Below are 12,314 nucleotides of genomic sequence, written 5' to 3' on the forward strand. Positions count from 1 at the left end.
TCCTGATGTCCCAGTTGAAGGTCTGGGTTTGAACTGGTTGAGGGGGGGCTGTGTGCGAGGGGAGGGTGGGGGGCGGGGGGAGGGTCTTGGTCAAGAGAGGGGTATGCTTTCTTGTCGGAAGGTGGGGGAGGGGGATGTGGGGAGCCGGGATTCGGAGGAAGGGAAGAAGGGTAGGGGAGAAGTGAGGGGGGCGGGGGAGGGGCAGGGTGCTCTTTCCTTTGCGGCGGTGGTGAGGGGTGAGGGGGGAGGGGAGATGGGGGGGCGGCCAGTGTCTGTGGAGGGATCAAGGGGGAAAGGGGGGGAAGGGAGAGGGGCAGGGCAAATCCCCAAACGAAGGAATGTGGTGCAGATTAGATGGGTGGGGGAGGGGGCTATGCCTTCTCGGGAGACGGTTTTGAGGATGGTCATGGGCCTGGGGTTTGTGCCAGAGGACTTCTATGCCTGTATTCACCCAGTTAATTTGCCTGAGTACGATGTTAGTTTTCTAACGCAGAGGGGTATGGAAATCTTTTGGGAGAGGTATGAGGGGGTGAAAGGAAGGGGGGATTGGAGCAATTATGTGGTTATTCCTATTAGTAGACCTGACTTGGTGCAAGTCACTGTATTGGTACGAAACGAGTCCATTTCAGGGGCAGACCTGGCCTACTGGTTACAGCGGCATGCGGATTTGAGAACCCCGTTATCCAAACTCCCGGATCCAAGTAGGGTGTGGGCAGGGGGGTGGGGGGCTTGGGTTAAGCTAAGACAGGAAGGGCAAGTGGTCAAGCACATTCCTTCTGCGGCTTTTATTGGCCGGGACAGGATTCTCTGTTTTTACAAGGGACAGCCACGGCAGTGTTTCCGTTGCGGATCCTTTCGCCATTATAGTATGTCTTGCCCAGTACAACAGTGTGTAAAGTGCGGGAGTAAGGAGCACTATACAGAAAATTGTTCCTCTATCCGTTGCAATTTGTGCGGGGGTCTGGGGCATGCCTTTAGAGACTGCCCGAGGGCGCGTCATAATAGGAGGGATGAGGGCAGGGGGAATATGATTCGGGGAGAGGGGCAGGATCTAGGTCAGGGTTCTGGGGGTCTGGGGGTTGGGAGGGCTTGGGAGGAAGGGGGAGGAGAGGGAGGTTTGGGGGTACAGGGGAGGGGTGGTTTGCAGGGGGAAGAGGAGGGTTTACGGTTAGAGGAGGGCGGGGGTCTAGAGACTAGAGGGGGACAGGAGGAGGAGGGAAAGGGAGAGTGGGTTCAAGTGTCAAAATTAAAGAAACGGAAGGTTTCAAAGGGAAAGGGTTTGACATTACAGGGGTTGCCTGGGGTGGGGCAGGGGGGTAATCGATTTCAGATTTTGGAAGAAGAGGATGGGGGGGCAGAGATACAGGGGAAGGGGGATGATGGGGAGAAGGGACCTCAGGAAGAGGGAGGAGGGGAGAGGAGTCGGGGAAAGGTCAAGGGGGAAAGGAGTCAAGGTAGGAAGGGAAGGGGTACCCATGACGAGGAGGGGGGGATGGAAGTGGAAGATGTTGAGGTTGGGGAGGAGGAGGGGGTTCCGGTAGGGAAGGGAGGGGGGGGTAAGAGGAGGATGGGGCAGCGGGTGGTTAGCCAGGAGCAAGCTCAAGGGGACGGTAATGTAGAGGTAGGAAAGGAGGGGGAGGGGGTGCAGAGGGGAGAGGTTCAAGAGGGGAAGGTTGCAGGGGGGGATTCCGTAGGGTTTAAAAAGAAGAAAGGGAGGAAGAAAGGTATGAGGGAGGGGGGAGGGGAAGGTTGGGATCAGGATACAGGGATACGGGACTGGGCGGCAGAGATAGGGGATAATGGAGAGGAGGATTACATTCTGGGTAGCAGGTTGCCACAGAGAGTAGATAGTATGCAAAGGAAGGAGGAGAGTGAGGAGTTGCATGAGTCCTAATGGGGGGTATGGCAGGGCTTCTTCTGACGTTCGCCACCCTAAATGTGGCGAGTGTGGCTTCCCAGAGAGCTCAGTGTTTGGCCTATGAGTGCTTTTCTCAGGTTAAGGCCGATTGTTTTCTGCTTCAGGAAACGCGTTTGCAGAACCTGGAGCAGCTGAGAAGGGCGCGCAGGGATTGGAGATGGGGACCCTCGGTGTGGGGGCTGGCAGGGGAACGATATGGGGGAGTGGGGATTTTATTTAAGACACATAAGGTGGAAATTCAGCGTGTGATGGAACTCGGGGTGGGGAGGTGTTTAGTGGTAGACGTATTATGGCAGGGTATGGCGTTGCGAATTATTAATCTTTATGGGCCGCAGACTAGGAAGGAGCGCAGTTTGTTATTAGGGAAGATCAGGCCTTACTTGTTTACTGCACGCCAGGTAATTTGGGGGGGAGATTTCAATTTAATTATTAGGAAACAGGATAGTGGGGGTACTAAGGTACAGGTGACATATGATGGGGTGCGCTTGCTCGGGATCATGAAAGAGGGGGGGCTGATAGATGTTCACATAGAACATTTCCCAGATGAGGATGGATTCACGTTTAGCAGGGGGAGATGTAGGAGCCGAATTGATCGGTTTTTGGTTCGTAGAGGGGTATGCCAGCGGGGGCCTCGCCTGCTGGACGTGGATTTTTCCGACCATAAACTGCTTCTTGTGGAAGTAGGGGGGTCGGCGGCTCATAGGATAGGTAGGGGGTTGTGGAGGATGAATTTAAGATGGGTCCAGGATGAGGAGGCTCAAAAGAAATATTTGAATTTTTTAGAAGACCAGTTATCCTTACGGGGGATCTTTCCCTCCAGAGGAGAATGGTGGGAGGTGGTGAAAAAACGGACGCGTTTCCTTTTCATGGGACAGGCACGGAGGAGGGGAAGGGAAAGGACACGTTTGGGGATGGCCTTGAAGCAAAGGAAGGATTATTTGATTTCCAAGGGAGGGAGGAAAGAGGATATCCAAGAATTACAGTCTCTGTTAGAGAAGACTCAATACGATCGGTATTCCTCTTTAGTTTATGAGAGGGACTTTGGTAAATTGATTAGCCCAGATCCCTTCGTTTGTTGTAGGGAAAGAAGAGAGCATAGGGTGGTGGAGGGTTTTAGGGATACTAGGGGGGTGATGCAGGATTCCAAAGAGGGAATATTGAAGGTGGTGGAAGAGCACTTCAGGGGTTTTTTTTCGGATCAGCACTTGGATGGGGGGAGGATGGATCAGTATGTGGAAGGGACTCCGGGGGTGGGGAATTGGGGGTCTCATCTCCAGGCCCTTTCGTGCCCCTGGACACTGCAGGAGGTTGAGGAGGCTATAGGGGCCCTGAGAAAGAGGACATCTCCGGGGCCGGACGGGCTGCCGGCAGAATTCTATCATACGTTTCGCAGGCGCCTGGCTCCGATTTTATTGGATCTCTGGGAAGAGGCACGTCAGAGGGGGTCTCTTCCAAAATCCTTGTTGGAGTCTGCATTGATTTTGTTAAGTAAGGGCAAAGATCCGCAGCTGTTAACTAACTGGAGGCCTATTGCGCTACTAAACTGTGATCGTAAGATCTTTGCGCAGATGCTCTTCAAGCGTATGCGGCAATTCTCGGGGGACTTGTTGGCAGCCTCACAGGCTTGTGGGGTGCCGGGTAGAGGGGTGCTGGAGGCTGCGGCATGGGTGAGGGAAGGTTTAGAGCGGAGTCGGGAGGAGGGGTCAGGGTGGCTGATGGTGGCGCTTGACCAAGAAAAAGCCTTTGACAGGGTCCAATGGGGATTCCTCTGGCGGGTTTTAGAGTATTACGGGTTCCCTAGGGATTGGGTGGCACAATTACGGTTGTTATATTCTCATGCACATGCATTTCCATTGATCAATGGGTGGAAAGGGGGGGAATTTGAGCTGACGGCAGGGGTTCGGCAAGGGTGCCCTTTAAGCCCTTTGCTGTATGCATTTTCTATAGACCCTTTTATTAGGCGTCTGGAGCAGGGTGGGGTGGGAGGATTGAGGGGGGTGGAGGTAAGCACGGGAGAACAGTTGCGGGTGGTGGCATACGCAGACGATATTACTGTGTGGGTGGCAAACAAAGCAGAAGGGGATAAACTTTTGGAGTTCATCCACGATTTCGCAGGGGATACAGGGTCACGGGTGAATATCCACAAATGCAACAGTTTGTGGTTAGGGCCAGTAGGGGAGCAGTTTGAATTAGGAGGGGGTTTCCCGGGGGTGGTGGATAGAATGAGGGTTTTGGGGATTTACTTTGAGATAGGAGATTATGCTAAATTCAACTGGGACCGTTGTCTTCAGGAAGCAAAGGGGCGGGTGGACAGGTGGAAGAGGTGGAAAATGTCCATGGAAGATCGGGTGAAACTCATCAAGACCCATTTGGTGCCCCTCTTTTTGTTCATCAGCTACATTTGTTTGGTACCTGAAAAGTGCTATGCCTCGTTGTATAGCATTTTCTTCCAGCTGCTGTGGGGCAATCGGTTGAATCCAGTCAAACGAAACACCACATATCTATCTAGGAAGGAGGGGGGGGGTAGGGATGATCAATCCGGTTTTGTTTTTTAGTTCTTTGTTTGTGCACTTTAATCTAGGGAGAGCGGTGGGTCAGGCTCCTCCAGGGTGGGCGAGTAGTGTGCTGGGGTGGTGGGAGAGGGTTTGGGTGGGGTGGAGGAGAGGGGAGAGGGTAGGGGTATTGCGGAAAGGGGCTCCGGAAAGGGTAGGGTACTATAAAACGTTAGTAAAATTAGTTCGGGTCTGGGGGATTCTAGTGGGGGAGATTAGGGATGGGAAGAGAGGAATCTGGGTGGAGAGAGTGCGCTCCCAGATGTTCTCGTCCCCTCTGGTACTTAGGGATGCTCCCGGGGAAGTGCTGAGGCAAGGGCTACGGAATATCAATTCGGAGAGGATTCCGGCTAAATATCGGGACATTGCCTGGCTGTCCCTACACGGCAAATTATATGTCAGAGAGAATCTGAGAGATAGGAAGATCCAGGACAGGAATTGTCCAAGGGGGGAATGTGTGGGGAAGTTAGAAACCATGGACCACTTTTTGAAGGACTGTCCCTTTTCCCGGGGGGTGGGTGACAGGGTTTCTGCTCTCCTCCAGATCCCCACGTTCCGTTCCTATACGTATGCGGACTGGGTGTATGGATATCGATTCAAGAGAGGTCAGCTGGATCCGGGGACGGGGTTCTTGATTTCGCTCATTCTCCGGTTCTGTCTTTGGATGGCTCGTTGCCGGGTATCCCTGCACCAAGAAGATCGATCCATTGAACAGGTCAGTTGGGATGTGGTGCGGGCTGTACAGCAAGTGGCGCAATGGGAAAGAGTGGAGAGGGATTCACAGATGGTGTCCTTGTGGTGGAAGCATGTGAGGTTAAAGGCCTTATGATTATAGTTACTGTGATGTTGTGTTGGTTGTAATTTTAGGGGGGGAATAAGGGGGGGAAAAGGGAGGGGGAGGGGTGTATATGTATAGGGGCAGAAGGGATTGTTTTGGTGATAGAATGGTTTGTGTTAGGCATGTGAATATTGGTATTTATATGATTTCTGTATTTTTGTTATTCGTTGCTGTAAATAAAGAAATCTCCAAGCATCCACCACTCTCTCCGTGAAAAAATACTTCCCGACATTTTTCTTGAGAAAAATGGAATCACATCTGCATCTGTTTTGTAGAAGTTTAAATTTTCAGTGCACAAATGGATTATTCTGTTTTGAACGTGTTTCAGGGACAAGTGGTTTTATAAGTCAAAATAAAAATAAATATTTTGTTTCATTTAGATCTCCCTGACTGTAGTTTTGATGAGGAGCAGGGGGCAGTGGGGAAGGGGTACACCACGTCATCCTTTGCCTCAGGCAGCAGATTGTCTTGGGCTGCCCTGCAACTATGCATCAATAGTAAAATGAAATAATGTAATATGTGAATATTTTTACTGCTGTAATTATCTATTGCCTATGTCCAGATTGTTCTTGATGTACCGTCTTAGGTGAATTTCTTCAGTGGGGAGATAAAATAAATCCCCAATAAATAAACAAACGTAGCAATGTTCATTCGCAAAAGCAAGTCCATAGTGGAACAACCTTCCTGAGCCCTTACGCCAAGCCCCCTCCCTGCCCGTCTTCAAGTCTTTGCTTAAAGCCCACCTCTTCAATGCTGCGTTCGTCACCTAACCCTTACCGTTCAGTGAATCCAGACTGCCCCAATTTGACTGCCCCTATCGGACCGACCGTTCACTTGTCTATTAGATTGTAAGCTCTTTGAGCAGGGACTGTCTCTCTTTGTTAAATTGTACAGCGCTGTGTAACCCTAGTAGCGCTCTAGAAATGTTAAGTAGTAGTAGTGATCATTTCAGATTGCTTATTCTTTTCAACCTCTGTTTTCCCCAATTTAGATCCTCCAGGAGTTAGAATATGGTCCTTCAGTAGACTGGTGGGCTCTAGGTGTGCTGATGTACGAAATGATGGCTGGACAGCCCCCGTTCGAGGCCGACAATGAAGATGATCTTTTCGAGTCAATCCTTCACGACGACGTCCTGTACCCGGTCTGGCTCAGCAAAGAAGCTGTTAGCATTTTGAAATCAGTAAGTCTTTCTGCGCTTTCCTAATTTTGTTTGGTTATTTCAGGGAAGGGAGTTCCTGCTTGAAATTGAATTTGACAAGTAGAGAACAGGCACCGCTGGGAGTTCAAGTACAGTTCAGAAGTGCCACCGGCAGGATAAAAGAGCCTGGGATACATTGCACTTCTTGTGGGTGACGATCCTAATGATTTTTTTCTTAATAGCTCTGCTGTGTGTTGCGTAGCACAGAATCGTGCTAAGAGGGAAAAGCGGGATCGAACGAGACCTCCTCTGACAGCTTCTGGTTCACCTAGAGGCATATTTTCAAAGCACTTTGGGAGGCTAAGTTCCATAGGTTTCTATGGAACTTTGGGAGGCTAAGTGCTTTGAAAATGAGCCCGATAGCCTGCTTCAGGGGCGTAGCTAGGTGGGACCATGGGGGCATGGGCCCCCACAGATTTAGCCCCGGCCCCCTCTATTTTTGATCCTCCCTCCCACCGCCACTGCTGCCTGGTACCTTTGCTGGCGGGGCTCCTCAACCCCCGCCAGCCGAGGTCTCCGGTGCCTTCGCTGATCTATTTCTGTGACTCCTGACGTCCTGTGTGTGCACAGAAACAGATCAGTGAAGGCGACGGAGACCGGCGCTGAAGAAGACTTTGGCTGGCGGGGTTTGGGGACCCCTGCCAACAAAGGTACCTGGTGGCAATGGGGGGGGGGGTGGTCGAGGGTGGCAGGGGAGGGTCGAAAGTGGTGGGGGGGGGGCTAAACTATGCACCCCCACCTTGGGCTCCTCAACCCCCTCCCGCCGAGGTCTGGCTAGGCCCCTGGCCTGCTTTCTAAGTTCCTTGCGCTGCTACATATGTTTTTAAGTCGACTCTTTAAGAGATCCTTTTACTAAGCTGCGTAAGCGTCTACGTGTGCCAAACTGGAGTTCCCGGCCGACTACTGCGTGGCTCTTGCGGTAATTTCGGTTTTGGCGTGCGTCCGATATGTGTGTCTGAAAAACATTTTTTTATTTTGAGTCAGGCGTAACAGACGCGCACTAAGTGGCATTTGGCACGCGTAGGTCATTACCGCCCGGTTACCGTGTGAGTCTTTACCGCTAGGTCAATGGCTGGCGGTAAGGTCTCAGACCCAAAATGGACGCGCGGCAATTTTAATTTTGCCGCACGTCCATTTTCGGCAGAAATAAAAAAAGGCCTTTTTTACAAGTGTGCTAGAAAATGGATCGGCGCGCGCCCAAAACCCACGCCTACACTACCGCAAGCCATTTTTCAACGCGCCTTTGTAAAAGCACCCCCAAATCTGACAGACATTTCAGGACCATGAGGGAAAACAGTGCATTGAAACTGAAAGAGGGGTAGACTGCGTTTTCAGATCATAGTTGGGTCTCCTGTGCTGTCTTGAAGGAAGTTGTCAGATCTTAAAATTAGTTGTTCTGGAATTTGTAGCATAGAATCTTGCTACTATTTGGGTTTCTGCCAGGTACTTGTGACCTGGATTAGCCACTGCTGGAAACAGGATACTGGTGGACCATTGGTCTGACCCAGTATGGCTATTCTTAAGTTATAAAGTAATGTGCTTTCCGCAAAAATCCACTACAATGTTACAGAAATAAAGGTTAACAAATAAATACAAAAGTGAGTTGAAACAAGGTTGGCAATGTAGTCTCCCAACCGATTAAACTGCACTCAGCTGGCTATCTAGGGATATTCAGCGGGTACTTACCCAAGTAGTACCTGCTGACTATCCCCTCTAACCGGTCAAACAGAAACCTGCTATCTTGTGGGAGGTCAAAGGGTGGAGTTGACACTTCTCTAGTTAAATGCTGGTATTCAGCCCTTAACCAGATACGTTAACTGGACAGATAGGATGGTATAAATAGTCTTGGGTTTGTCCAATTTAACTTTCTCAGGTTATGTGCCAGCTTCCTGCACATACCCAGATATTCAGTGTTGTACCCAGACAAGGCCTGGCATTGTATATCTGGGCATATATCTGCCAGTGGCAAAAAAATCACCGATCACCGCTGGCGAAATATTGCCACCAGAGAGGCCACACACTTATTATTCATTTACCCCAGGATTCTGTGAAAGGTGCACAAAATTGTGTGTGCAAATTTGGGTACATGCCCAATTAGCACACACAATTGAATTGAGTAACAAACCCATTAGCGCCAGTAATCGAGTGCTAATAATCAATTGTCGGTGCCCATTGGCAATAATAATTTACATGTGCTGTAACAAGGTACCTCTCTTGTGCAGCCAAGGATAGAACAATCTCCTCCAGCCACAGGCTCCCGGTACAATGAAGAAATAGATGTCCATCAGTAACTTCAATCTTAAGGACTTTTATTCCATGCAGGTTTCTAGTACACAGTTCCAACAGCAGCATAGCACATACCAGGATTCAATACAGGCTTACAGACTCAAGTCTGGGCTCTTTATCCAGTGCACAATAAACAGTAATTCAATTCCCAAGACAAACAGTTCTTTCAGTTCAGTCACCAAGCAGCAGTTTCTACCTTCTATCCTCTTTACCTTCAGGAGAGTTCAATATTTTAGGGATCCTTCTACCCAAGGGTTTCCCCCTGCATCAGCTTCACAATGAATTCAATACTTTTGGGACTTCCTCTCACCCAGGGAATTTCAGCCTGCTTCAGTACTTTAGGGACCTCCCTGCCCAAGGGTTTTCAGCCTGCAACTGCTTCTCTTCTTCTGCTTCTCTCTCCTGAACTGAACTGCTGGGACTCCTTCCCACCTGCCTAATCAATCCCTGGCTTCAGCTACCACAACCAATCATTCTCATTCCATTAGCTTCCTCACACCCATACCAGCTGAGTTGAGCATTAAACTAATGAGACCAATGAGCTCCTGCACACAGGGTTTCCTAACTCTCTTCCTGCCTAGTGGCAGCCACTTTACACAACCTGCCAGCTTACACCCATGTCTTCCCTGATTGCAGCTAGGAGTCCAGTCTGGGTTCTTCATCTCACCCTCTGGCTCCTTGCCTGCAATGCCTTCTGGGACTTGTATTTCAGACTGAAACTGCCTTAACCCAACTATCCCTGGAGGTGACTTTATCACAGTGCATATCTTGCTAGGTAGTGGAGGAGTGGCCTAGTGGTTAGAGCACCGGTCTTGCAATCCAGAGGTGGCTGGTTCAAATCCCACTACTGCTCCTTGTGATCTTGGGCAAGTCACTTAACCCTCCATTGCCTCAGGTACAAACTTAGATTGTGAGCCCTCCTGGGACAGAGAAATATCCAGAGTACCTGAATGTAACTCACCTTGAGCTACTACTGAAAAAGGTGCGAGCAAAATCTAAATAAATATATATATATGGAATGTTGGTACTATTTGAGATTCTGTTGCTACTATTTGGGATTCTACACGGAATGTTACTAGTGGAGGAGTGGCCTAGTGGTTAGAGCACCGGGGTCTTGCAATCCAGAGGTGGCTTACAATCTATGCTAGTGCATGAGGTAATGGAGGGTTAAGTGACAAGTGACTTGCCCAAGATCAGCGGTACTTGAACCTGGCCCCTCTGGTTCTCAACCTGCTGCTCTAACCAGTCAGCTACTCCAGAGAACTCCACCAAGCTTGCTCCACACCCACACTTCATTGATGTCACTCTGCTAGGTCTGACTGTCTCTGGATGGTCCTCGCTTTGTAGAGAGCACTTTGTGGGAGAGCTGTCACTACACATTGTTTCAGAAATTTCATAGAAGTGTGATGAGTTAAATTTTCATTTCGTTGAATGTTCAGGTTCTGTTCTCTGTGCAGTTGTGACAAAGTAGAGCCCTGGTTGTTCATAGCTTTTAACAGGAGTCGTTTTCAGTCAGATGTTTCAGCAGCATGTCTAGGATAGGGATGGACATTCTTCTGCAAATAATATGGGGTATGTCAACAACCAAAAAAAGCAACACTGGGCCTTCAAGACTAGGACAACAGGAGTTCTTTATTGACAGGTTTTAACCGGCTATTTGTGCATAGGAGAAGGCTTGTACAGGAGCCTAATTTTCACGTTGCGACAAATATTTTCGACGGTAACAGTTTAATGTTTTTAGGCATTTGACCTACACAAATTATATACTGCAGAATCAAATTTTGTTTTTGTTTGTTACATTTGGACCCTGCGCTTTCCCACTCATGGCAGGCTCAATGCGACTTACATGGGGCAATGGAGGGTTAAGTGACTTGCCCAGAGTCACAAGGAGCTGCCTGTGCCTGGTGGGAATCAAACTCAGTTCCTCAGTTCCCCAGGACCAAAGTCCACCACCCTAATCACTAGGCCACTCCTCCACTTTTGCTACTATTTGAGATTCTACATGGAATATTCCACTAGCAACATTCCATGTAGAAGTCAGCCCTTGCAGATCACCAATGTGGCCGCGCAGGCTTCTGTTTCTGTGAGACTGAGTCAGACTCACAGAAACAGAAGCCTACGCAGCCTTCTACATGGAATGTTGCTAGTGGAATAGCAACATTCCATGTAGAATGTCCAATAGTAGCAACATTCCATGTTGAATCTCCAATAGTAGCAACATTCCATGTAGAATCTCCAATAGTATCTATTTTATTTTTGTTACATTTGTACCCTGCGCTTTCCCACTCATGGCAGGCTCAATGCGGCTTACATGGGGCAATGGAGGGTTAAGTGACTTGCCCAGAGTCACAAGGAGAATCGAACTCAGTTCCTCAGTTCCCCAGGACCAAAGTCCACCACCCTAACCACTAGGCCACTCCTCCACATTTTGACCCCTGAGGCAGGTGTCATTTGATGCCGAAACACGGCCCGTGTCGGGTCACCTGTCAATAAAGAACTTCTGTTGTCCTGGTCTTGAAGGCCCAGTGTTGCTTTCTTTTCTTTTTTTGGTTGTATGCTGTATTACCCTCTCTATTTGTTCTGTATGTCAACAACCACCAGGAACAAGGAAAAATCCCCTACAGTGAAGCAGAGACCACTGAAGACGTAGGGAAGGAATGTAGGCCAACCAAATTCACAATCTCAGAGGTTGATTGTGGCAGATTTATTTTAAAAGCCAGATACAGCGAGCTCGCTGTATCTGGCTTTTTAAATAAATTTGCTACAGTCAACCTCTAGAGACTCTGTGTTTGGTTAGCCTACATCCCTTTCCTACTTCTTCATGTTAATGACATATTATCATTGAATGTTGTTATCAAAGAGAAAAAAACCCATGAAAATTCATGTTGTTTCAAATGCTGATAATAGTATGCACTATTCATAAAAAGGGCACCCAATTTACAGGCGCAAACTATCTACATGTGGAAACCACTGTGCCTGCGTGCATGCATAGAGCGCACTCTTTCAGCAAGAAGAATTCGCACTCAAAAGACAAAAAAAAGGCCAAGCACTAACAAATGAAATGAACGTTCTCAGAAACAACATGGAAAACGACACAAAAGAAATATTTTCTGGCTGCTCATCCATAGACTAGAGGTGAGCAGACTGGAGCCATACAAATTAGATTTGGGGAAAGTGGAGATGAGAGGAGAGAAGATACTTTTTCACAACGCACCTCAGATTAGGAATAAGCTGAATTCTTTCTGAAACATCATCCGTGAGCCAGGAAATTACGCTTTCCAATTTGCTTTGGGACTTGTGAGCCATAGATCAAAAATGCTCTCTGGGATTTGAATGATATATTCTTCACATACAGGTGTGTATTTTGCCCATTTTGCTTTACAGAAAACCTTGATTACACTTCTTGAAATGGATCGTGGGTATTGGCCCGGTACGACCCACAGTTCATTTGATCCACCTTTACCTCCAGCACTGCCTTTAGGGAAACACTGGTTCTGTTTTGTCTGTGCCATGCTGTCCCCC

At 48.8% G+C, this 12,314-nt stretch overlaps 1 protein-coding gene across 1 annotated transcript in view; it reads left to right on the forward strand.

Annotated features, from left to right (window-relative positions):
• PRKCE (protein kinase C epsilon) overlaps positions 1-12,314 on the forward strand; it is a 915,268-nt gene that overhangs the window by 855,352 nt on the left and 47,602 nt on the right. The window contains exon 13 of the mRNA XM_030195809.1: positions 6,300-6,488. Coding sequence (XP_030051669.1) covers positions 6,300-6,488 — 189 coding nt within the window. The remainder of the gene's footprint in view (positions 1-6,299; positions 6,489-12,314) is intronic.

This window comes from Microcaecilia unicolor, chromosome 3 (genome assembly GCF_901765095.1).
Source record: "Microcaecilia unicolor chromosome 3, aMicUni1.1, whole genome shotgun sequence".
NCBI classification, from domain to species: Eukaryota; Metazoa; Chordata; class Amphibia; order Gymnophiona; family Siphonopidae; genus Microcaecilia; species Microcaecilia unicolor.